The sequence below is a fragment of the Bombus huntii genome, chromosome 12 (assembly GCF_024542735.1).
Source record: "Bombus huntii isolate Logan2020A chromosome 12, iyBomHunt1.1, whole genome shotgun sequence".
Lineage (NCBI taxonomy): Eukaryota > Metazoa > Arthropoda > Insecta > Hymenoptera > Apidae > Bombus > Bombus huntii.
Genome location: NC_066249.1, coordinates 2063037 through 2089441, shown reverse-complemented (window position 1 = coordinate 2089441; position 26405 = coordinate 2063037). Strand labels below are relative to the sequence as shown.

At 34.8% G+C, this 26405-nt stretch overlaps 1 protein-coding gene across 4 annotated transcripts; it reads right to left on the bottom strand.

The window, feature by feature from the left end:
* Positions 1 to 352: 352 nt before the first annotated feature.
* On the bottom strand, positions 353 to 24868 carry LOC126872007 (uncharacterized MFS-type transporter C09D4.1-like). Of its 4 annotated transcripts, none has more exons than XM_050631463.1 (11): positions 19309 to 19578; positions 18584 to 18945; positions 12824 to 13072; positions 11042 to 11263; positions 9577 to 9801; positions 7329 to 7470; positions 7011 to 7216; positions 6656 to 6759; positions 6464 to 6574; positions 5347 to 6148; positions 353 to 5311 (listed from the first exon to the last, which is right to left on the bottom strand). In XM_050631463.1, the coding sequence occupies exons 3-10, from the start codon at positions 12902 to 12904 to the stop codon at positions 5887 to 5889; spliced, it is 1353 nt and encodes a 450-aa protein (XP_050487420.1). In that variant the 5' UTR covers positions 12905 to 13072; positions 18584 to 18945; positions 19309 to 19578; the 3' UTR covers positions 353 to 5311; positions 5347 to 5886. The 4 variants fall into 4 exon arrangements, with proteins under 4 accessions (XP_050487420.1, XP_050487422.1, XP_050487421.1 ...); XM_050631465.1 differs by having other exon boundaries at positions 19383 to 19578; XM_050631464.1 differs by having other exon boundaries at positions 18584 to 19578.
* Positions 24869 to 26405: the final 1537 nt, after the last annotated feature.

Genomic DNA, 26405 nt, shown 5'->3' with positions numbered 1-26405 from the left:
TAAAATAATAATTTACGTGTATAATTAAATTTACAGATGTTTGTAATTCTTATTCCAACAAAATTTGCACTTTTATCTTTTTGATAATTGATAATGTGAAAGCTTGGTATCTGATCTTTTTTCAATGCTGAGGAAATAAAAAAGTGGAGAAGATTATTATACAAATAAATTTGTGAACGATTATAATTCCATTTTTTATCAAAAAGATGTCGTCTTCAAAAGTAAAGATGTGCTGTATTCGATCAAATTAAATAATTATGAGTGCAAAGAGTTAATATAGCTTTAATTAACTGTTTCTGGTATCTGTAATGAAAATCGAGTAACGATAAAAATGACACAATTGTATCGTAAATATTTCTCAATATATTTATTTCTCGATTTGTTTGTAACGGAACTACACGGTAACAATAACATACAGATTAATCTTAAAGCTTTAAATCTTCGAAGCATCTTATCGCTCTACATATTCAGACGATAATCAAATAGCGGATATTGTCAACAATCACAGAGACTTTTATTTGACTTTTGTCGTGCGCGTTTCCTGCTATTTAAGGAGAACGCGCAAGACGATTTCGCATAAAAATTAATACGCTCGTGGGAGGAGGAAACAAATGGAAATGCGTTGCGAGCTTCAAATTTAATTACAAAATGAGCGCCTAACGAATAATAAATACGACGTTCGAAGATGCGAAATTAAAAAAAGAACGGAAGACTATAATATCGTTGGTCGATCGATCAAGGACGAATCATATTCCAAACTCGATTTATTTTTACTTTATTCTCTTTTTCTCGTCTAAAGAATTAATGCGACAAAAATTCATCGATCGATTCTTAGGAGGTAAATAGAAGTATATCCCGAGAAAAAGAGAGCAAGAAAAGAATAAAACGAACCAGTCAGTCATTCAGTAACTGTTACCTTGCTTAACTCATTATCGACTAACGTTACGTTAACGCAACACGACTCTTAGAACTTTCTTGGTTAATTTATATTATCGAATTCTTTTAACATTGCAACTATGAAAAGAAAATCTAAAGGTTTGATTCATTTCTTCTTTTCGCATTTAGAGTCTACGATTTTGTAAAGATCGAAGAAATCGATTAATGATAAATTATTTTGTTTTGGTCAACCTATCGAAAAGGTACGTTCTAAACAATTTTTGCCTGTACATATAATGGGTAGTTTATTCTAATTTTCAAGTTATACACAAAGGTATATTTCGTACCATATATATCTTGTGAAACTGTCGAATCTGTTATCTCTCCGTGAATTTTAACGTCGCATTTTTCATCTCCATAGTAACCTATAAACAATGGGAAAAATAGTAAAAGCTCCAGTCACTGAATTCCAAATAAGTAGCGTTAGGTTATTTAAGTGACGGCGGTGATATAAATCAGCGATTAAAATTCAGTGACGTTAAAAAGAAGAGAAAATTTCAAGTTACGAATAAGTACGATGTGCATTCCATTAGAAATTTTGTCAAATTCTATTTGTTACAAGCGTGCTCGGTTACCATGAGAGGCACTTACCGATAACGATGCAACTACATCGACAAAGTTCTAATTTGGACACGCACATCTATATGCACGCAATAATCGAAGAGTGCTTGTACACAACATTATAAGTGGTAATATTGAATGGCAAAAGAAAATTTCTGTTTTTATCGGAAAATATTCCAATCAAAATGTACCAACTGAAAATACTACAGTATAGTAGCTAAGTGTAATTATCCTTTCTAAGTAGTTAACAATAACCTTAGAAAATGGTGTTACAACGTTGCCTCTATAGAAGAAAATATAAGCGCCAATAGACGTTAGTTAAGTGATTTATGGCTTTTGTCTATGCCATCTACTGAAACGAATGGAACATTGAGTTTTATGTACAACTAAGAGGTGGCACGTACGTGCTTTTCTACAGACACACTTGTTCTGTTTCATGAATTTGTACTACATTTGTACGTAAGTTCACTTTCAGTGTTTTAACAAGCACTCTTCAATTACAATGTCTAATGTACAATCTTAATGTACTTTGTAATGTTAATGTACAATTTTGTATAAAATATAGATATAAAGTACATATATGAAATCAAGGAAGCTTTTGTGTATAACTCGAAAACTGAAACAGAACACCTGTTATATGTATAGGGAAAAGTTGTTCAGAACGATCGTCTTGGTAACATATTTCAAGCTCGCTGAAATTAGTGAGGTGGTAGCTTTTCAATATCTTCACATTTTTCTTTAATCATGGAAATTTTGTCTATGTCTCTAATTCGACTAATAGTGACTTTGTAAAGTATCTGATATTTTAACAGTTTTTTTCTATCTTGGCAAAGTAACGCGTAAATAATACACGTTTTTCAGTGATGTTGCATTTACGTAACCTTTATGCGTTATTTTACCGTTTCGACGTTAATGAGTTAATAAAACATCCACTCGGATATACGAAAGTACGTACGTTGTATGGTTTTCGTTTGAATAAAAAAGTTAGTCGTTGCTGATGCAGCAAAATTAGTTAAACGAGATCGTAATAAAACCTACGCATCTTACATATTTCTTCGGCAGCAAGCTTCCGATTTCTATATTCCTATTTCTCTACACAAATAAAAGCGCGTATTCACGAATGACCTATCTTAATTAAAAGCAGCTCGCTCTACTAAAAACCATTCGGAACTCCTCATTATCGATTATCGGTACATCTGTTTAGCAGACTATTTAACAATACAAATTCGACACGTGTTAACATTTAATATTGTCTTTAAATTACATCGAGATATGGTAACTATCGTAACAATCTTAAACACGTTAACTGCTACGATGGTCATCAGTGATCCATGTCATCAAATTTTTTAAAATGGTTCAAATAAATAGATTATGACTGACAAATTTTCAAAGACAAAGTGACTTATGTAATATTGTCAGAGAAAAAGTGCGCAAATACAATATAATAGTTTATAAGAATTAGATGTTGCTGTGCAGTATTTTGTGATCTGTTGCGGCTTCCGGTGTACAAAATTCGTTTGTACAAAAACACGTGGCAGTCAACGCGTTAATATTGTTCAATAATATCGTTCTATAAAAGATATGTTTGAAACAGCTTTGCACAGAGACGTACACGACTTCGAATAAAATACACACGTGAAATATACACATCGATTTGACAAAATATATACATATATCCGTACACGTGTGCCTCTATATCTGTAAATCTTCGAATTGTTCATTCGTTTTGTGATTTCGATTCTTTGAAGAATTCGTGACAATTAATTGACAAACAGCTCCGGAAACTTTCGTTCCTGGGAGATTTTTCATCGTGGTTGATGCATCTTTGCAAAGTGAAGAAAGTAGAACAAGTCGTTCTTCCTGTTTTTTTTCTTTTTCTTTTAATGTAAAAAATCTAACACAAGCGAAAGTAAACGGTGTGCAATTTTACTCTGAATATTTCTCTGCGGTCGGAATGTTACAAAAATAGAAGAAAGCTATATCTCTATCGATCTCAAATCCTTGTTTCTCTTACTGATAGGTTTATTGTCGATCTTTTTCGTTTCTACGCGACTGGCCCCGCGACTTTAGGACACACGATAATATCCTATAAAAAATAGTACACAATTAATACACACATCGGTGATCTACGACAGTTATCACTACAGTGTTTCACAATGTTTCTCTTAATACTCGGTTTGTACGCGTAGCTACGATTATTGTCGTTTGTTTTGTTAGAGGAAATATTCGAAACGGGCGAAATGCTTTATTCTAGATCTAGCTCTATATAGTAACGATAACATCGATTTTCTGTAATCTAAAATAGAATGCGAAGTCTAACGACGTTTCAACGCTTCCTAAACCACTTTTAACTAGGAGAAAAATTGATTTTCAGGTATCTGTTAGCTTGTCCAAATCGACCTTCGCGCGATAATTAATTTTTCCTCGATGATTTCAGGCAAGCTTAATCGGGGCTTGAGGCGACCACCTCGTAAATCGAGTTTCTGTGCTAGTGGAGCGATCTGCTCCTTCGATGGGTCGCATATTTCGCGCCGTTTCTGGGTCATCGAATTATCGAAAATTCTTATTAAACCGGATAGACCGTAAAAACCACTCGATTCTATTAAAATCATCTTCCATGTCATTTCGTCTTCCACTCGATTCAACTATAGAACTAAATTGATAGAATCATTTACAGTAAATTTCTAGATACGAGTACAGTAAGTTTTAAAAGGCAAATTTGCAAATTTTGAAAGACTTTTTCCACAAATATGTAACATTCGTTATCTCATTTGCGTTTCAAAAATACTCCTTCCATTGATATTTTCCGCATTGCTTCAGTTTTATCGCGAATGAGCATCCTAAGTATTATTACTAAAGATCAAACGACTTCGCCAACGCTTATTAAGATCCTGTACGATACACTCTGCGTAAGTTACGTCGATCGAGGAAATCTAATTTGATAGATTTGTACGCCACAAAGATCAATATTTAGAGATCTACTCTACGTATTCGATTAAAACATTTACACGAGTAACAAGAATAAGTAGATTTTACTTATCGCTCGGATGCACAGCATCTCGATAATATTTCTGGAATGATCTATTCGCTACAAGTATCATTATTATCGATACTATTCCTTCCGTTCCTCCCCGACTTCCACGAAAATACTATCTTCAACGACTTATCGCTGTTTCGGAACGGCAATCGTAATAACGCACAATTCTCTCGTCGTAATTCGTATCATTTGAGGTCTCAGAGCGCGAAAGTTAACTCAAGTTATACATTGTCTGCCATAAGTATTATGATACTTTCTAATATTTAGTGTAAATTCGTTGCTTCTATTCTCTTGTTACTCCCCTGTAACTCTTATTTCGTTCGCATCGCACGATGTACAGTATCAAATAAAATAAAATTTGTCAGACGTTTACAATAATAATACTTATGGCCAACAGTATACATTCATCAGAGCCATAGAAAACACTGGATGGCATTAATACTGATGGCACTACAAGTAAAAAAAGAGAAGAAAGAAAAGAAAGGATCTTCGGCGAAACTCGTTTTTGGAATCATCGAACAACACGAATAACGAGATGAGAGTATCTGATCCTTAAAACTACGTGAAAACTGGCTCTGTAGCTTGCTCTACATTCGATTTTCTTTCGCTTAAGACGCAACAGAGGAATTCCACACGTTACCTACACGCAATAGGCTCACCCCACGATACTGAAGAGTCGCCACAGTACAAAGAAGAAGAAACATTAGGAAAGAAACTATGTCTGAGCATAGGCCATTGATTCTCTAAGCTCGTATAGTCAACGATATCACGATTAATCTCATTCGTAAATCTATTCCGATCTCTTCAGCTACCAGGCTACATGAAATATTTCAGTACGATTTCAGATCATGAACCATGCCCAACGTTATCGTTTACTTATGTAGACTACCGTTGTTATTACTTTAATCCTCTTCTACCTCGTTTGTTCGCTTAAAATGATATTTGGACATATGTATTTCTTCTTAATGGTAATCTATATCATCAAGATTTGAAGATACATCAGTATCTTGTCGTCTTGCATGTCTGAAGTCTTTTTAAACATTCTGGCGAAGTTACTTGCAACTTGTGAATTAAAGAAATACCGTGCATGTAGAAGAAAGAAATAATAATAATAATAATAATAACAACAACAACAAGAAACACGAGCTGTGAGGACCTATCTTATCTAATATTTTAACAGAATCAACCATTTCTGATCAGCCTTTGATAATTCATCTGTCTCATCCGCTTTAAAAATAATCATCCTTTGGCGCGGAAGCTCTACTTTCGCAATATCATCGATCACAAAGAAGACTAGTCGATCGTTCCACCGGCTTTCTGTCAATTAACCTTCGACCACGAAAGATCAACGCTTAAAACTTGGCCTTCTGCCTTCGAAGATCGTTGGGAATGATGATGGTGAGCAACGTGCCGAGGGCCAACGTGCCACAAAGAAAGATGTTCGCCCAGAAGTCGCCCCACTCGTTCAAGGAATAACCGTAGAGAATCGTGAAGACAATACCGAACACTTGACACACTGCGTTTAATAAACCAGTGGAGGTTCCCTCCGGTTCTGGGTATGTTAACTCTGCAGCGAACTCGAATCCCACGGGAAGGTAACCGGTCATGAAGAATCTAGAAAATTTGGAAAATAAACGTTGAATTTTTCATGGAATTTGATATTACATGGGAAGAAGAATTTTTTCTCTTTTTTTTTTTTTTTTTTTGAATAAAATTCTTATTTAGAAACATTTTTAAAGAATTCTGTTGAATGGTTGGGGGTTATTGGAAATTGTTCTATGCTTTTGAAATGCCTTAGAAAAAGTAAAAAAAAAATAAAAATACCTCGGCTAGAGTCGCATGAAACTGCTATGTTAAAATTCATAGAAGCGATTTCTAAGATTAAATAATATTTCAAAATATCAGAGGGATTAGTAGCTTTGCACTTACCCTAACATGCCAGCTGTTATGTAAATAACATATATTTCACTGGTGTCTAGCGTGAACGTGAATATGATCATGCCAAAGAATGAGAGAAGATACACACCCAATGTTGTCTCTCTGAAAATAGATTTGAAATTAAAATTCAAGTCACCTGTTAAGCACGCTCTTTCGTTCCACGTATTTGTCAGATTTACTCACTTAAATTTGTGCGTTTTATCGAGTACAATGCCGCACACCACAGAGCCCAACATTCCGGCGCACACGATGGTCAAGCCGATTCTTCCAGCGTCTTGTTCATGATTCTAGATATTTGCGGATCGACAATACAGATGTACTAAATAAATTTGCAATTTCATAAAAATGATACAGTCTCTTCGATGTAATTAAAAGATATGAAAAATTAGAGCGGAAAATAAATAAAAACACAACGATAATATTAATGGTAAAATTTGTTATGTAAAATTTGTAATGGTAAAATGGTTTAATTTTTAATTAAACAAAATACGAGAATCAAAGGACGCAATAAATAAAGGAAAGAAGCCGAAAGACTCACAGGGAAGTATTGAAGAACTATGTGATTGAGGAGCGTGCTGATAGCGTAAAACACGCCCACGTTGATGCCGTAGCTGAGCAACAATAACAAATAACCCGTGTTTGTGACTAGTTTCTTCACAGAGACGAAGAAGCTTCCCGTGGATTCAGCCTCCCTTTGTACAGCTTGCGCCGGACTCGGAGGAATCGGTGGTTCAGACTTGAAAACTGAAAGAAAAATTCGATCGTTATTTTTATCCACACGATGGGCAATCTCGTTTAGCTGTGAACCATCGTTTCGAGGAATTTTCAATCTTAGGTTTATGGTTATTACACGCACATAGAAGTATAAGAACCAGAATAGTAGTGGTAAAAGCAGCGACGATATAAAACATCACGTGCAGTCCTCGGCCAATTACGTTGGGATCTTCGCTGTTTTGCACCAGCATCGGTGGAAAGAGAAAACCGATTGCTATACCCAACTGAAAATAACGCAACGATTATTCTAACTTATTATAAATAATAAAAATATATATGTAAAAGTTAGCTTCCGTTTAAAAGTAAGAATGGAAAATGATGGAATTTTTCCAAATGAAAAGGGAGAATGTTATTGATAGTGGCATGTTTGGTAGGCAAGTTTTGTAATGAAATTGCTGACGTGTGGAGAGATGCTGGACGCCCATTGTTGTTATTCCAAGGAAGTGACAGATCATTATTCTTTTCAGCTCATCACGAGCGATTCCGACGAGAGTTCCGCTCTCGAAAGCTTGCGAGAACCGTGGCGAACATGTACAGGCGGTGATACGTCATAAATAGCAAGGTCAACGATCATTTATATCAATTTTACGATAGCTATCGCGTATTTCTTCGTTAATACCATACAACAAATAGGAATTTCTAATAAAAGTTATATCGCGTGCTCCATTTCGTAGAAGACAAGCGGAATGTTCGATTTTTTTGTTGGAAAATAGATCAATTTTTAATTATCGATATATTCTATCGTATCCTATATATTTAACACTTGATAAGACGAAAGAGAAATGCAAATATATAATTTATATTTTTAAGCGATGTACGCTTTTTACTTTAGCGTCGTTAAGCGAAGCAACGGAATCTGGATGGAAATTCGATTCTGAATACTATAAATCATGAATACTCTATTTTCGATATTTCGCATAGTATTTTGCATATAAATCTCTTTCTCACGTACGCATCAACATTCATAACTTGCATTACTCTTCAATTTTTCCTATATCGCCATAAATTTTCCAGCTAACTCAACGCCTCCGATAACTCAAATAGAAAATTCGGAAAAACATGGAAGGTACAATATAAAGCTTTCGAGCAGAAAGAAGTTTAAATAATCTTCGTCCATACGAAGGCACGCAGCTCGTAACAAAGCAATCTCGTCGACAATGCACCTTGAACAGATTATCTCCCCGGGGGGAGAAGCTGGTGGAAAGGGGTGCGTAGCTTGTTGCAATGTGGTCGTTCTTTAACTCGCTGGATGGGGTCCAGGATCCCCTTATGCCGTCGCGAAATGAAACGTGGGTGCACGGTTCGACTCTGTTTCCCATCTAATCACTGCTTAACTCTTCAACGAGCCTGTCCCTCCAAATAGAGTTCTACCACACAGGTATTGTGCACTCGAGCTCCATTTATCGCCACCATTACTTAACAACTATCACGGAGTAATACAGATCCACTTACTGATGAGTCCATTTATGGAAATCGTGTGCATTTGATACGCATTTCTGTTACCACGGTCAATCGATTAAAGTGGAGGAATCATCGTCGTAAATTGATTGACGCTGACTTTTGAGACGGTAATTGAGACAATAGTCTGATATGATAATGTGGAATGCCTTTCTCAGCATAGCGCTTTGAAACACTACATAGATGAAGTAGAGTGTAAAACGACGTTCGGAAGGACCATGTTCAACAGAGTGCGCTAATTAATTGGTGAAGGATAGTTCACTCGCCTGTTCATATAATTGGCTGTTAATTCTCCAGCGAGTAATTCTAATTGGTTTACGTATTCCAGAATTGAGTTATGGGAAATAGACATGATGAAAGCGAACTTGTTTCGTAAGAGGTATCACGTTTGAGCTAGCTTGAAAAGGATGTGCAAGATCAAAGATCGTGGAATTAAACACTTTAACAAGTTGAAATGTTTCGTGTTAGAGATTTTACCGGTAAATTATTCAATTTTATTAAATTATTAATTAATTAATCCGGACGTTCTTTTTCTTCTTAGAAAATTTCTTAAATTCGAAAGGATCGCTTTTAATACGTATAAATTCTTGTTTCGATGTTCCTAGAACTTTTCTTAAAAGATTGAAATTCGTTCATCTATCGAAATGGAAGCAAAATTGGGCCAGAAATATTGAAAGGCCGTAGAAGGTTGGCTCGGAACAATTTTGAAACATCCTCCAAAATGAACGTGTAAAAACATTCATCTTCTCTGTAAAAGGTGATTCTTCGGTCTGCTACAATCAATATCCATCGTATCCATTCGACTTTAATTTTGCGAAGCATGCAGCCGATACAAAGCTAGTTGGAAATTTTTCGATCCGACAGTGACTGACCTGATTTCCAAAAACGCCGATGCTGCACGCGCTGCTGACCTGGTCCGGGCCGAACCAAACAGCCGCCAAACGTGCTGGCACCGACAACACGAACGCTTGACTCACAGCGACGAATGTTTGACCGACGAAAGTAATCCAGAACCGATCTGGACTCACGCTGAACACTTTTATCCAGGAACCGAGCGTGGTTCCGATCGCTCCTGCCAAGGCTGCGAACCTGAGCCCCTGAAATCAACGATTCATTTTATTTATTTTCTGCAAAGAAAAAAAAAAAAGAAAAATATTACAAAGTGAATAATTGGACGAAAGACTTTTTTCAGAATTTTATTCGAACAGACGTGGAAGAATTCTTTTTATGAAGTTATTTATCACGAGGAAAATTAACGTTAGGAAGAGAGATATCATTAGTAAAGTTAAGAGAAGAAAATATATTTTTTAAAGAAACTTAGATTTTCCGAAATATTATTCGAACAGAGGAATTTTGTAAAATAAATTTATCTTTTTTGGAGAAAATTGATGTAAGGAAGATTATTGATCTTCGACTGGAAAAATCGTGTAGATTTAATTTGTTGTATATTTGAAGTATAACATGTTCGTACGAGAATTTTAATATACTTCGATGTTCATGTTTTTGATAGAGGATTATTTTGTTACTGCGAATAATTTTTAATTTCAGACATCTGTAGGTAAATAATCAAATCTGTCGTGTCTGTTTCGTACGGCGATATCATCGACATTATGATCATCAAAGATCATAAAGAGAGGTGAGAACAATTATTAATTCAAATTACTACGTTTGTTTTACCGAAATGGTAAATACGATATTTTCCTTGTATTTCGAAATCTTTGGACTTAACAAACTCAACCTGCTTAATCGAATTATCTTCCTCCGCACATAAATTTACAACCTACTACTGATCCACTAATCCTCAAAGCGTATAATCAAATTTCCTTATAAATGATGTCGATGCTTTACTTTTCGAAAGAACTAACATCCCCAAAGACTTAAAGAAGAAGAAAAAAGCAAAGAGACAGATAGTCATTTTCAGAATCAGATTACAGTGCGATCAAAGTATAATATGCACATTAAACACATAATAATTGTAAGAAGCATAAAAAAAAAAAAAAAAAAAAAAAAAATCGAATGCAACTTTTCTGTATTTTTATACGTTCTTCCATAATTTTTTCTTTCATTTCTTTATTAACAACTTTCGAAATGCAACGAGAATGAAAAATCCAATTTTTATATAAATATAAAGATATTCTCCGAGATATCGCTCTCGATAACGAAGCAGATTAGATTAAACTTCCGATCGAGTTAAATTAACTGATTTGAAATATTTCTGCTACGATAAACTCGGTGCATGCATAGATAAACACGATTTAAGGATATCAATTTTTCCAGACGATTCTTTAAATAAAACGGGCGAAGTTGATCAAATACAACTTTGGTGGTCGCACTTACGAATCTGTCGAGCAGATAGCTCGCTGGAAAGATGAACGGAATATAAGTTATCATGTAGATCATGCTAGTCATGTCAACTGAAAAACTGGACACGTCGTAATAGACCATTATGATGTTCGCGATGATGCTGTATTGGATCCACTGCATCGCGTTGCTGGCGCTGTACAGCACGAAGATCATTAGAATTGCCCATCGTCGTTTGTACACCGTCGTTTCAATATCCTGCGAAAAGATTGTTTTTTAAATTAGAAATCTTTTCTGATGCTGAAATTGTCAAATTTACACTCTTCTGTAAATTCTTGGATCATTTTAATATTAATTATTTTGTTCCCGGAATTTCTAGAACTTTAGTTCTCAAATATTTACAACTCTGTAATTTAAATCCTTTTATAGCTGAAATCGTTTAAATCTACATTTTCAGTATACTATAATTTAACTTTTTAATTGTACTATAATCTAAATTTCTTTACACCTGGAATCCTTTGAACTGTCAAATAAATAGAATATCTTGATCCAATTTTCTTCCTAGAATTTATTAAACTTAAGTTGTTCTCAAGCATCTAAATAAAATACTGTAATTTAAATCCTTTTATAGCTAAATCGTTTAAATCTACATTTTCACTATAATTTAATTTTTTAATTGTACAATAATCTAGATTTCTTTGTACTTAGGATCCTTTGAACTGTCAAATAGCTAGAGTATCTTGGTTCAATTTTCTTCCTGGAATTTATTAAACTTATGTTGTTCTCAAGTATCTGAATAAAATACTATAATCTAAATCCTTTTATAGCTGAAATCTACATTTTCAGTATACTATAATTTAATTGTTTAATTGTACAATAATCTAAATTTCTTTACACCTAGAATCCTTTGAACTGTCAAATAAATAGAATATCTTGGTCCAATTTTCTTCCTGAAATTTATTAAACTTAAGTTGTTCTCAAGTATCTAAATAAAATACTGCAATTTAAATCCTTTTATAGCTAAATCGTTTAAATCTACATTTTCACTATAATTTAATTGTTTAATTGTACAATAATCTAGATTTCTTTGTACTTAGGATCCTTTGACCTGTCAAATAGCTAGAGTATCTTGGTCCAATTTTCTTCCTGGAATTTATTAAACTTAAGTTGTTCTCAAGTATCTGAATAAAATACTACAATTTAAATCCTTTTATAGCTGAAATCGTTTAAATCTACATTTTCAGTATAATTTAATTTTTTAATTGTACAATAATCTAAATTTCTTTACACCTAGAATCCTTTGAACTGTCAAATAGCTAGAGTATCTTGGTCCAATTTTCTTCCTGGAATTTAATAAACTTAAGTTGTTCTCAAATACCTAAAGAAAATACATAGTATGACCTAAGTTTCTTTGCACTTATGGTTAGCATCCTTTGAAATTAGGTTTTCTAATACTTACGTTACCTTCATCGTAAGTTTCTTTGCACCTAGAATTCCTACATCTAATTTTTCCCAAATTTAAATTTCCTTCATCGATGTTTCCCAAATTGAAGTGTCTTTAAATATAATCTTTTAAAACAAATCCCTTTCTCTGAACATAATCCCCTGCTTATCTTTCCTTGTATTTTTTAAGTTTTCTCGCCAAAGAAACATTCGATTCTCATAAAGAGAAAGAAAAATAATTTAAAAATAGAATAGCGGAGGCTCGTTGCTTGTAATAAAATTTATTAACACACTGTACAAGATACCAAATACAAGTTTCCGCGTAGATCAGCCAAAGTTTAGAAGCAGCTCTCGTTTCACAGAGAACGTAGTCACCTGAGACGGTTGAACGCCACTCTCAATGGCCTTTACATAGTCCGCCGAGCTTTTCATTTTTGTATCCTGTTCTGGTTCCATAATCCAGCGAACGTTCTACCAATTTTTCCAAATCGATTCTACTTCACTTCCTCGAGTTACTATCCTTTAACTTTCGCGATTCACTTCACCTTCACTTCCTCGATCTTCCTGTATTTACTTGGCAACTATTTTCTCAAGTGCCCTTCTGTCTTTCATCGAGTTTGCCCTCTGAAAAAGATCGACAAACAAGCATTGAAACTTTTATTCGAGACAAAACAAGAAAATCGTAAAGAAAGAGAAAAATTGTAAAAATTGCAAGAAAATTAAGTGCGATTAGGGTTTGTTAAAATTTCTAAGATAATTCTGTTTTCGTAAAACGGGTACAAAATTCACGAGTTTCATGATCTCGTTAAAAACTACGATTACAACGAATCAAGAAACACATTCCGACGAATTACGATGAAAAATTCCAACGAATGATTCTTCATCCACTGTAATCATAATCCATCGTAAGTCTAATTACGGAAAATTTAATGATCCCGCGCGGTCTAAAGTAACAATTAGTGGCTAACACGCTCTTCGGGATTTAACAGGAAACTCGAACAATGAATTCGAACGTAGATGTTGGAAAAATGTATATGAAGGTCTCTTGCAGAGTTCTTGACCACAAGCGTTCTTCCTCGACTTGAAAATTATGATATATTCAAGATTCGAAGAATTATGATACGAATAGATAGATATACGATACCGTAGATACGATAGACTCACACGATCGTCTTGAAGAAAAAAGTGCGTGAATTTGAAAAATGCGATCGTGGACGATGATCGAAGGATTTTTAAAGCATCTGTAATTCATAGCGAGTGATATGAACCGCTTCTTATAATAACAATGGCAAACAAGACGTACGTTCGATGAACAAACACTGAATTATTTATAAGTACCGTCCTTCAATTTCCAATGTAGGTTCGTCTTCTGATGAGCAATTAACAAGGTGAATAAAATTATCAGTCATATTACTCCGCATTTGAGTCTTTTGAGTTGTAGGAATCGTGTATTCAACGATTGCTAGCGAAATTCTGGGTCATTCGCGACTCGTTCGTGATATATCTTTTATCGATAAACCGTTGGTAAACTTTTCCGTATCGAAGTGTCCCTGAATTTAGCTTCTCCGCAGAAGAATCTCTGCCGAGATTTCTAAGTTTACTATTATTTAGAAATACTCTGAATCCGAAGTGGTCGAGCACGTAAAAAATGTTGAAACCTAAACTTACGAATATTCTAAGAGCTCGAGGAGCTAAAGTTTTCGAATATTAAAAAATTGTCGAATTTGTTCTCGCATCCGAGTTGCCAGGTGCCTAAATTCTCGGTTACTTGAGAATTGTAAAAACAAATGCTGCAAAATCTAAATTTTCGAACGCTTAAACGCCTACAAATACTCAAACACATACTAAGTCTCTGAAAATCTAAATTCTGGAATATTACAAAATTTGAAGTTCTAATCTTCCATGTACTTAACACTTTACTGACCGCTAGCTGTTCAACAGTATACGCACGTCCGACCGACAGCTCAGGCGCAGATTCTCCCTGGCGCCGGCTCTGTTTCGGTTTAGACTCTCCAATATCATTCTTTTCGATCATCGCGACCGGTAAAGTTTTTCAAATCGGTATAAAACTGTGGCAGCTTACAAAGCAACGCAACTGACGCAACCGAGCAAGGTACCTTAGTACTAAATAACAAATTACTGCTCAATTAATGAGAAAGATTGTCGGTGATAAGAAGCCGATTAATGGGCTATCGGTCCGTGAGCGTCGGCGACAAAAAGCCGATTAATAGGCTATCGGTCGGCAAGCATCGGTACAAAAAACCGATAAATCGGCTATCGGTCGGTAAAGTGTTAACATCGTCGCAACAAAACTAACAAGTCTTCGACTTTTCGTTTACTCCTCGTGTCTGGGTTCGCGCGTACCGAGCTTTTCTCGAACCTCAGTTCACCGTCCAAAAATCTTTCCAATCTAATTTATGCATCTGACAACTGTGGAACCTGAATTGACTTACAAACTTTCTGCAACCTTAGCTCTCTCGTCGGATTTCCTTTATTCCGATTTCTCTTGCGTTTAAGTTGCTGCAGATCGCGGTACAATAATCTCAGCTACGACGACGCTGGAATTTCCATAGAATTCGACACAAAGGGATATAGAAATTCATCTCGTGTATAAAAGACGGCGAGGGTTTCACGGGGTCAACGACGATGGAGCCATATTTCTACGATGAAAATCCTGATTTAGCAAAGGAGGATCGGGTTACATGGCCCTCAAACACGGAATGTATAACTTGGTGGCTCGACCTTGCGCTCATTATCGTGCAAAAGATCGTTCTCGTCCCATTTATTGCAATTAAGCTAGCGGGAAATTCGTACGTAAGCGTTCGTCGGTAATAATACGCTGGTTCAAGAAAATATTTGAATATTATTTGCATAAAAATATGAATACATTATAGGTGTCTTTATATAGATGTTATAGTTTGTGAAATTTCATTGATATACTGTAATGGGACACGATTGTCGTGACTACGTTGATGGAATTTGAAGCTGATTGGAAAATCATACCTGATATTTACCAACTGTCAACGTATACTATAGGAAATTAGTATGCAGCGTATGTAAGTAATAGTTATTTAGTTTATAATTGCGTAGTAATACGCAAAAGTATTTGAACGCTTATGACAACAAATTTTCGTATCTATATTGTACGGGTTAAGTAAAAGATTTTGGAACTTCATTAGCATTGCGATGAGACACGGCTGCTGTGATTATATCGATTTTGGAATTAATCGAAACATGTATACAGAAGTTATTACTTACTGTACAGAAAACTTACATACTTACACTTACATATACTTATGACACATGAAAACGTATACTTACAGCAAACAGATGCTCGATGAAAAGATTATATTAGTATTAGTCGGAATATTCAGACTTATTAATAGAATAGTATTGAAATATGTATAATTTTATGTGCTAGACTAGATTGGCCGTGTAGTGGTGACACACGTATGTGAATATGAGTGTGTAGAAGTATGTGTGCGCGCGACGTCTCGAAAAACAGACGAATGTACTGTTCCGTTGGCAGTGCGGTATGGAAGATGGTGAGACAAAGAGAGTGCTGAGACGCGTGCAAATGTATATCGACGAAGATCCTGGAAATCGTTTATTAAATAAATCTAGAATTATTTTAACACGAATTCTAAATGTATCCTTAGTGTTGCTTTACTTTTATTTCGGCTATTAAGATCCACAATTCTCAACAAATAGATAATTGAGTATTGAAATATTTTTATCATCTCCGCGAAATATATAGTTTGCGCTAAATAGCTTTTAGACCGTAAGTGTATTTTCACATTTCTTTCAAAGTTTATCGATATAATCGCCGTAGTTGAGTTTCATAATAGCGCCAATGAAATTTCAAAATGTTTCGTGTAAGAAACGTAATATATTCAAAAAAATGGTCGACTGTATAGAATTATATCAATCTGCCTATATCATTATTTTTCTTTTTTTTTTTTTCGTGTTGCTAGAGTATAAGGTTTCACAAGATCTCCTTGCAAAGTAGATAAGGATAATCCCGTTTGGTGATTCTTATAAAAGCTGTTTAAGAAATCTGGTCGGATAAAGATTCAGATAGGAATAATTTTGAAAGTAGAGATATATCGGTATCTATCCATTGATAAAATATTGTAAACTACCCAGCAGGTATTTCAGATCGGAGATTATTCTGACGTAAAATTTAACTTACGAAAATTCCGGGAAATTAACTATAATTGTCGTGATTATTGCTCGTTCGAATCTCTGATACTAAGACGAGTCTTTGTTTTGTAAAACCAGTTGAGAATTCACAAGGCTCGGTATACGGAAAAATTTGTGAATAAATTCTCACGTGGAATCGTTCCATCGAGCACGAGTCTGTTTTAAATGATGAACGCAGTATTTCCGGTTGAAAGATAGAAAAAAAGACAATTATCTGGTTGATAATTGATAAAAATAGAACATCGACGAGTACGAACGAACCTCGTTACGTATGACACAAGTGTTAATCGGAGGACAAACAAACAATGTAAATCAACACAATTATCATCTTGAATATGTATGAAACGGAAAAAATATATCGCGAAAAGAACCTTCGCCTTTGAAGGATATGTTTCCGAAAATAAATAAAAAATCACGGATTGAACCGATATATCCAATGTTTAGACGACCGTTCGCGAAATATAAATCGTAATATTAAAAGCTCGATATATTTTTTTCTCTTTCACATTCTTCGAACTCTAATAATTTAATTAGTAAAAGGTGACAAACGTATTGACGTTTAAAAAAAGCCAATAGATACACGATGCTTTTAATGCAACGAGTAACTCGACGGTCGTTTCATAGGAAGTGGATCGAAGGTCGTTCGAGGACTCAACGTGAGTTTCGTCCGGAATTCTAGGTTTTAAGGTCAAGGATCACAGGAACTAGAGGAACCATCTAACGTGCCTGCCTCTACCATAGTGACATCGCTAGGCGAATTGCAAATTTCAATTTGAATTTACGATGAAACCCCATCAACACTTCGTCAAATACGATTATTCGAACAAGTTCCAAACCGTATCAATTTTCAGGTACAGATAATGGCTCCATGAATCATTAATTTACAGAGGAATTTAACAGCGTTGCATACGAAATGAAACGATCGTGCGACGAATGTTCGAATGATCAATGAACGAATCACGAAATGATTGCAGCAAAGATATAGAGAAATTAAACAACCTCCTTTTAAATCAGCTATCGAAGCTTTAAAGCAGATATCGTGGAATATTTATCGGGACTCGAGTAATTTAGATTGTGCATTTCTTCTTTTTTTTTTTTTTCTGAAATTGCGCTGCGGGTGCCACTAATTGGTCGTCGAGCAAATTGATCTTTTAATATTTAATTTACTTTCTTTCTTCGTTTGAAAATTTCACGGAGGACGTTTTATTCGCTTTTTTCATTAGAGAATTTGACCAAGAACAGAGAAATCAGCATTGTGACGTAGATTTTTCCTTCTTTTATCGCGATCTCTTTGTGACGCTTGAAACAATTGAAGGACCGTGGTCTGAAGGCTTGTCGCGATACGCAAGATAAACGGCCGGAGGAAGTTCGATATTTGTTTTTTGAGATTGGAATAATTGGTCATAAATGGAAACTTCCATAATTTACCATTAAATTCATTTTTTATTCGTCGAATTTCTACGCACTAGTTTATTCAATTCATAATTGACATTTACTACACAGTAGTTATAAAAAGTATTTGTTTTCACATTCCAATACAATAATATATATATACATACATAGATCTGTGTAAATCTTGCGAAAAGTACAACGACGTGCAAATACTTTTTTCTAACCATATTATTTATATCGGAGACTAAATTTTCTCTTCGTGTCGCGAAACTATCGCGAATTAAAAATTCTATTATTCTTAGTTAACCTTTGGTTATAATCAGACTGAAACGCAATTACGTTCAACAGTGGCGGTTGGCGCACCTTTAGTCGCAATCGATGCACATTGCCTTACAGAACGTACCATTAAAGTGCGACTTTAACGTCAATTACAATAATTTATTTACGATATCCTTCATTTGCTTCGAAGCATTTTTCCCTCCGCCGAAACAGAAAGTTTCAACTATCGGGAAGAAAAATATCATACAAAATTGAACTTACCTGAACGATGAGACGCGATGACCTCGTGGATCCGCCGATCGATGAAGAAAAGAGACACCTGTCTCTCGAGATTAGGTCTTCAGTTTGTCACATAAAGTTACGTTAGCGTGTTTTCACCAATTTTCACTGAATTTCAGTCACGATCGAGAATCCGCGACTAGTTTCAATTCACGAATGCGAGACACAAAAACGTACGGTCGAGTCCACGTGGATCCCGCGACTGTTCTATGCCGGTCGCAGAACTACGTCGATGTATCGTTGAGCCACGCGCGTACGTAGCTTTTTCGCGATTAATCAGTGGCATATATCAAAGGACAATCAAATCTCGAGCAAAAGAATTCATTAAAAAAATAATCGAAGAGCTAATAAAAAAGATTACAGAAATTAATTTTCTGTTAGTGAAGAGAGAGAGAGAGAGAGAGAGAGAGAGAGAGAGGATTGCTCGATGTAATAGATCGTAGGAATGATTTTTCAGAATCTATTTCTTTCTGATTAATATTTTTCAGAGTCACTTTCCTTTCGATTAATTTTCTTTTCAGAATTATCCAATTAATTGGATAATTCTCTATCCAATTAACGTAACCAATTTTCCATGGAATTGATTTTGCTCGTAAAATCAAGTCAAATGAAATATATTTTGGCAATTATTTATTTGAATTAAATTACGCTTCTCCGCACAATTTTCCGTATGGAGAAGCGAGCGTGTATACAGCTACGAAATTTACCCTCTTTCTCTCTCTCGCTTTCTCTCTGTTGTGTATTATCGATCAGTCGCTGGGCTACAGGTTACTCGATGTACGTTAACAGGTTCGTTGGTTTCTTTTCGTGCGGTTTATGAAAAAAAAAAAAAAGAAAGAAAACGTCGCAGAAAGCAATAGAAGCGTTTGCTCTGTTTTGTGCAGTCAGGCGAGCTCGTCTGTCATGGCTAGTCGCAGCCGATGCAACATCCGAGTCCACGGAGCGCTGGACATTAACTAAATCCGATAGATTCGCCGCGGCTCGCACCACCTACACGTCCTTCGTTTGATAGCGGCCTCGCGCGCATCGACGGAACACGGCTCGATCCATTGCTTCTGCGCGAGATTTTCGAGCCCGCGATCACCCGTGCCGCGATAAGGGACGTGCCATCCTTGTAATTTTTTCGTTAGTTGTGCGGCGCCTTGTGCGATTTCGGAGATCTAAAAGATTTGACGAGTCGATCAGCTGCAGTTAACTTTGGTATATATCGCATTAGGCTGCTTGGATTGAAGGAAAATCAGAGATACATTCTTTTCCTTTTGTTTCTAGTCTTAGTGGTGTTTTGTAGAATTCTCTTTATATCCTCTGTATTTTAATGAAAATTTAAAATCTTCATTTGAAGATTTATATAAGTTTTCTCTTTCCATTTCGTTTCTGGTTTCAACAGAGAAGAGCAATTTTGATATGGACGAGGATAAAGGTGATAGGATACACTGAAGATGTACGATAGAGATCCTCTTTTCTGTTTTTCTTTGGCAGATATTTGAGCAGATTCAGAAGAATATTTCTGAACAAAAATATTGTACAATGTTTCGTTAACACAAACATTTGTCAATTTTATGGCTTGACACGTGAACGTATTATTTGATTAGCGTATTATACCAGGATCAGCTTCTTTTCCTCTTTTTAGCTCTCAGGAAAATATTACAAAGTTTTGAATGACTCCGAATGGTTGGTATTAGATACGAGTATAATTGGTTTAGAAAGAAAGTACAAATTTTCTTTTGGCAGTCTCTGAAACAAATCACGATAGATCGTGTCGTTCTAGCGATACTACAGACACGCGTCGAGATTTGAGATTTCTCGTTTTTAACTTTCAATCTATCGATTGATAAGAAAAAAAAAAATTAATCTATACATACAGAATTTTAATCTAACTTGAGATCGTGATACTTTTCGATCATGATGATAATCGATGTCCTTAATTGCTTTCTTGTTTAGATAATCTACGAATCTTTTCTTAATCAGTTAATTAACACAAATAATTAAATAATTAAATCGATGTGTTTGGCAAAATCAATGCTGTCACATCAATGACATTGTTAAATCAATTCGGTAGTAAAAAGGCTGATTTTTTGAAACGATTACGTTCGAATTACAGTAGCCTAATGATCTCTAATGCTGATACATTTTTTTCAAACTTCGCGATAGCTTCGACATTGAACCACGTTACACATTAACAATAACATTACCATAAGTAGGAAACAATTCATTTGTAAAGATAATGCTGCCGAACGATAACAACGTGAAGCATACGAGCAGCGAATTATCGCAGATTTAATGAAACTTTTAACAATGGAACTCAATGGACAAATCATCTGGAATAACACAACGAACTATCTACACTTGAATTTTGCCGCAACTCTCCGTGAAATGTCATCCAAAAATAGAAATATCTCTAATCTTGCTAATGTTAATTTAAAACACGTTCGAGCTTCGATTTCTATTCGGTTTAATCAACAGGCAAAAATTACTTATTTTGTAAAATAACTTTATAAAAATTAACGCTGCAAATGATATATTGTTACATAAATATCAAGAACAACGTGTCGAAGCGTTCCGATCTAGTCTGTCTGATCAAACATGTGATCGTTCTACTTGGCGAAAACGATTTTGGTTGACACTTGTCAGCTGTAAAAATACATTGTCATACAAGAAATTAACGCTTCAAATGAAAAATTATTTTATAAATAACCAGAACACGTATCGAAACATTCCAAGCTCGTCTGTTTGATCAAACACACGATCGTTTTACTTCATGAAAACGGTTCTAATTAAGAGGCCATCAGGTGTGAAAATACATTGTCGCTGAAAATATGAATACTTCAAATAACGTACGATATACATGAACATTGAGAATATACAGAGAAACGTTCTAACTACGCTTGTCTGACCAAACACATAATCATTCTACTTTGTAGCAATAGAACGGAGAAAGAGACGAGAAATGTAGAATAATCATATCGATGTCAATATAATACAAATATAGTGGATACTATAAACAATACGAATGTTTGTTTAATACAGTTTCTTTGCGCGAAAGCTCGTTCGATCAAAGAAATTCTAAATCATAGAATCGGTTGGTTAAATCATTGGATGACATGCAGGGCATTGCTGTTTATCGTGATCTTTATCGGTGTAAGACTTTGTTAACAAAAAACAACGAGCAACAGTTGCAGTATACAATGCGACATGGAGTTACTAATTGCCCGGTTCGTGCTCGCAGCGTGATAGTAAACCGAGTAAACAGGATCTTCCAAGAATACCGCTGCCTAAGCCCCGCAAATCCGATTTTACTGTCAGTGAATACAGTCGATCACGTATCAACGAGCGGATATGTGGCAATCGCGCCTAACGAAAAGTAAACCGTAAAAATTCTCAGGCATTTAATCAAACTTCCACGAAAATGTAATATAATATATACCTTCTACGCTCGATTTATGTATACAAAATACTATACCCTATAGATTATTAATGAAGCGATAAACATATCCGGTTTTAACGAAATTAGCTTGACGTTTTATAGCCATATGTTTTTTTTTTGTTTAAAAATATCAGATGAAATATGTTTTCGTTTTATTGATAATTAATAAAAACACATTTCTCTCGGAGTATAAAAAAATGCGATCTTGGAAAGAATTTGAGACATATAGAATTTGTCTAATGATATTCTTAAAAGCAATGTCACTTTTCCTTTATTTACGATTTAAATTAACAATTTGAAGCGAAAAAATTACAAAATAAAATAGACTGATTACAATCATCTGATTGTAAGTATACTAGACGCGTTTGGGTTAACATAATTACCTGTTCTAACTTATTTAATCTAATCTGCAAAAAGGAAATATGTTTCCTATATTTATCGTTGTTAATTATTTGTAAACAAAATATCTGTTAGGAGAATCGATCTGGGAAGATCTCTTTTAATTAATTTCTTTAATTTAAATTTAATTAATTTAATTAATATCTTTTAGTTATTTCCGAGTAATCGTATTGTTTCAAGAGTAACAGCCGATCAGATGATCTTAACTCGATCCTGTAAGAATTTTCCATGAAACGAACCTCTTCACTTATCATTATCCTCGACCACTCGCCAGTGACGAATGTTTCATTGTTGCTTGTTTTTTTTTTTTTTGTATTGTAGATAAAAGATTATACAATCGATGAGATAACAAGCCCAAAAAGAGAAAGAGAAGGAGACGAGAAATAGTCGAGTACGTGCTAGAAACCTGGATAAATTCGCCTCGACACAAAAAGCATCTCTCTGGTAAACAAGAGATTCGATCCTCAGTTAAGATAAATCGAGACAATACACAACGAGACTAATATTTTAAAACAAACCAATTTCTCTATCCTTACGTCGATCGTTTGGCGTTGAAATTATTTTGAAAATACTTTTTTCTCTTTCAAACGAGAGTCACGTTGTCGAAACACGTTCGACTCGATTTGTCTCGCAATTGACGCAATATGTTTAAACAATTATTATTGTGCCACCGTTACTGGATTCCATTCGGCCTTGCTAAACTCGAATCCAGACGACCAAAGCGGCTACGTGATAAGGCGCGTCATTGATAAAACATTTTAGTGACGATTAAAACTGTTATCTTCATTATCTCGCGCGCACACCGTATTACACGACATAAATTATTATGTTGCCTGATGTTAAGCTGTTCTTCTCCGGTTATGCAATGTTTCTCTTTCTACACCTAAGAATTATGTATGCATAGGATGTATGTGCATGTATGCAAAAGACGAACGAGGAAAAAATCGTTTGATCCATCGATGTTTGATATTGTTAGAGGACACTTCGATATCAGTGCTTCTTGACTATCTGCAGTTCTTTGTGTTTTTGTTTTTAGCCAAGTAATTGAAGAATCAGGATAGACAATGTTATCTATGTAGTGTTTTGAGTATCACGATGTTTTATGATGTTTTTGTTGTGGTTATATTTTGGAGATGTTTTTCTTCACCACTCGTGAACGGAAGATTTTCCTTTTTTTTTTTTTTTTTTTTTTTATACGAAGAATAGTTCAGTCTATGGAATAATAGTTCATAGATGAGATAAACTTCTCATCAACCACGATGTTTCGTGATATTTTTGTTATGGCTTTTATATTTTGGAGATACTTTCTTCCAGATAGCTTTTCTCAGCGGAAGATTATTCTCTGCTTTCGAATGTTATCGAATTGTAGATTGATTAAAGTAATTGTTAATAGAAATAATTAAGATAGGTTTCTTATTTGCGTAGTATCACAAATTTTTCCAATAATTATATTTCAAGAGTATTTTCCTTGTTCCTCATTGGTGTTCAATTCTTCGTAGCAGAAGAACGAAGGAAAGTGAAAGAATAGAAAAAAATATAATTAATTACTGCGATGAAATAAAAATGCTCTGATTCTCTGGTAGGTGCAACTTTGAGAAACAAAAGATTAAGATCTGAATATATATTGATTGTATGATTCGATTTAATTGAAGATTATGAAGGAATTGGGACAACATTCGTAATATCTGAAGTAATACCGGCACATAGCAGTAATAGAAAAGTTTCTTCCCAAGGATTCCACGAAGTGCATAGTGTACAATGTATGTACTGTACATAGTCTATGTCCACGTCGTTGCAGATAAAAGTTACGAACAGTAGGAAAGTCGCGCGAGCGAGACTATCTCAATGAGGCGCTTATCTAATCAATACAAAAAAGTAATGAAAATAAAAAGAATTCATACCTGAGGAGATAGCGTTTGATGGGAAGGCTGATTAGGGTGCAGAAGACCGGTCGATTCTTCTGGAACATCTTTTTCAATTTCGTTCATTTCTTCGTCATTGAATTCACACGCTCGATTTTGATCAACGAACTCCTACTTTATGCTTTCTTGCAACTGTCGAATTTTCTTCACTAAAAAGCTTCAAACTTTCGTAGGCAAAATAAGGAAATGTAGCAAAGGAAGGGGCGTAATTTATGGCACCCTCGAGTGTCCTCGCTTCCGTTTCTTAGAACCGAGATCGACCAAGGCCAGACGATCGTTCCGAGCGTAGGAATCTCCGCGTTTTCTTATAATTTGGTAATTTTTTAAACGTGAAACTACTAAAGATTCGAGTAAAGATAAGGTTAATAGAACTGGAGTTAATAGAAAAGCTTGAAGCGTGCGTTTTAATAAATTTGAAGAAAAGTTTCTGACACCGTGGATACTATAACGAAGCAGGATCACGAAAGTTCGCGAGCTTTAGTCGTCGGAACGTGCGGTCTCGTCGTTCGACAAGCGGCGATTGATTATAACCGAAGACCCATGACGATTGTTCGAAGCCGCGCCTGTTGGCAAAGCAGAGCCGAACTGGAATATTAATTTTCCTAGCAGAAACGTGTTTACAATGTCTGAAACGAGCGCAGACTTGTCGACTGATACGAGTTTCACATTATTTGATTAGTGTGGTGAACTGTGACGTTGAGTCGGGGCGTTGACGAATTCTCTTGTATTGGCAACATTTATCGAACTATGATTTCACTGTTAATTAACGCAGCTGCCATTAAGTCAAGCTATATTGTTTCAACGAAGAGAAGAAACGTTTAACAAACGTTAATTAAAACGTTAAGTCTTGAGAATAATGAAAAGTTTCTAATAGGAAATTGAAATCGTTGCTTTACCCTTTGTAACTTACTATTAAAATACTATCTTAATTCATGTAATAATTCATTCATTGTTAAAACACCATATAACTTGCTGTTAAATCTTATATATTATATAGTATTATATAGTATATGCTATACTTTTTATATTTTATTTTATTTATTGTCATTTCGTTCGATTCGTTCCTTTCACGTTTCATTTTATTTTTCTTCCTTTTCACCGATTCCAACCTCGTTTCCACTTCTTCTTTCCATTTATTTTCTACTTCAACTTCTTCTCTGACCTTAACTTCCACCAACCTTGATCTTTTATTTTCCTTTTCCATTTTCCATTTTCGCTCTTTCCTTTTCCCATTTTGTCTTCAAATATTTAATCGTAATATTCAACGTAATATTTCCTTCTTATTCCTCTCTTTTCTCTTTTAGTACTCTCTTAGTTAATTCCGAACGGCTCGGTAAATCTTTCCTTGCGTATTTATTATTTTTGCTGAATTATCTTGTTTACAATATTATTATGGAAATTGTAGAAAATATATTGCTACAAAGTGGCTTATTTGTAACAATTATTACATCATAATTCTTAAATCAATGAAAAGTAAAAGAGCTGTAGCAGATTACTTTCTTTATTTTTCACGAGTTAAACAATACTTTGATTCGTCAAAAGGATTTGTAATTAAAAATCGATAAGATTATCTGTCGCATAGATAGAATAGAAACGTAGTTTTTTGATATCAACGACTCCTATTTTCTACTAAGAAACGAAAGATTTTCTATTGAAATCAACACTTTCGATTCAAAGGATTGAATACGCTGTTAAAATACGAATGTTTATTGAGCCGATAATTGAATTCGAACGTGCTTAATATGATAATGAGATCGCATACAGAGGTTCATCCTTCCTATTGATTGTCTCTAAATCTCTTAACCTTTGCCTGAAGTAGCCACCAGAGCTTTCATTGTATTGCGCATGATAATATAATGTCTTTGTATTTCAGTGATTTCTACACTTTAGATCTCCCACGTAGGCGGAGTAAACTATTACAGGAAACAAATCATTTTACCGCAGAACAAGTTTGCAATAGAAGAAAAATAATCGAGTTGCGTCATAGTAGAATGCACTTGTTATTAGTCAGCTCTTGACTTTGAAAATGTCAAAGAACTCTTTCTTGATAATAAAAATC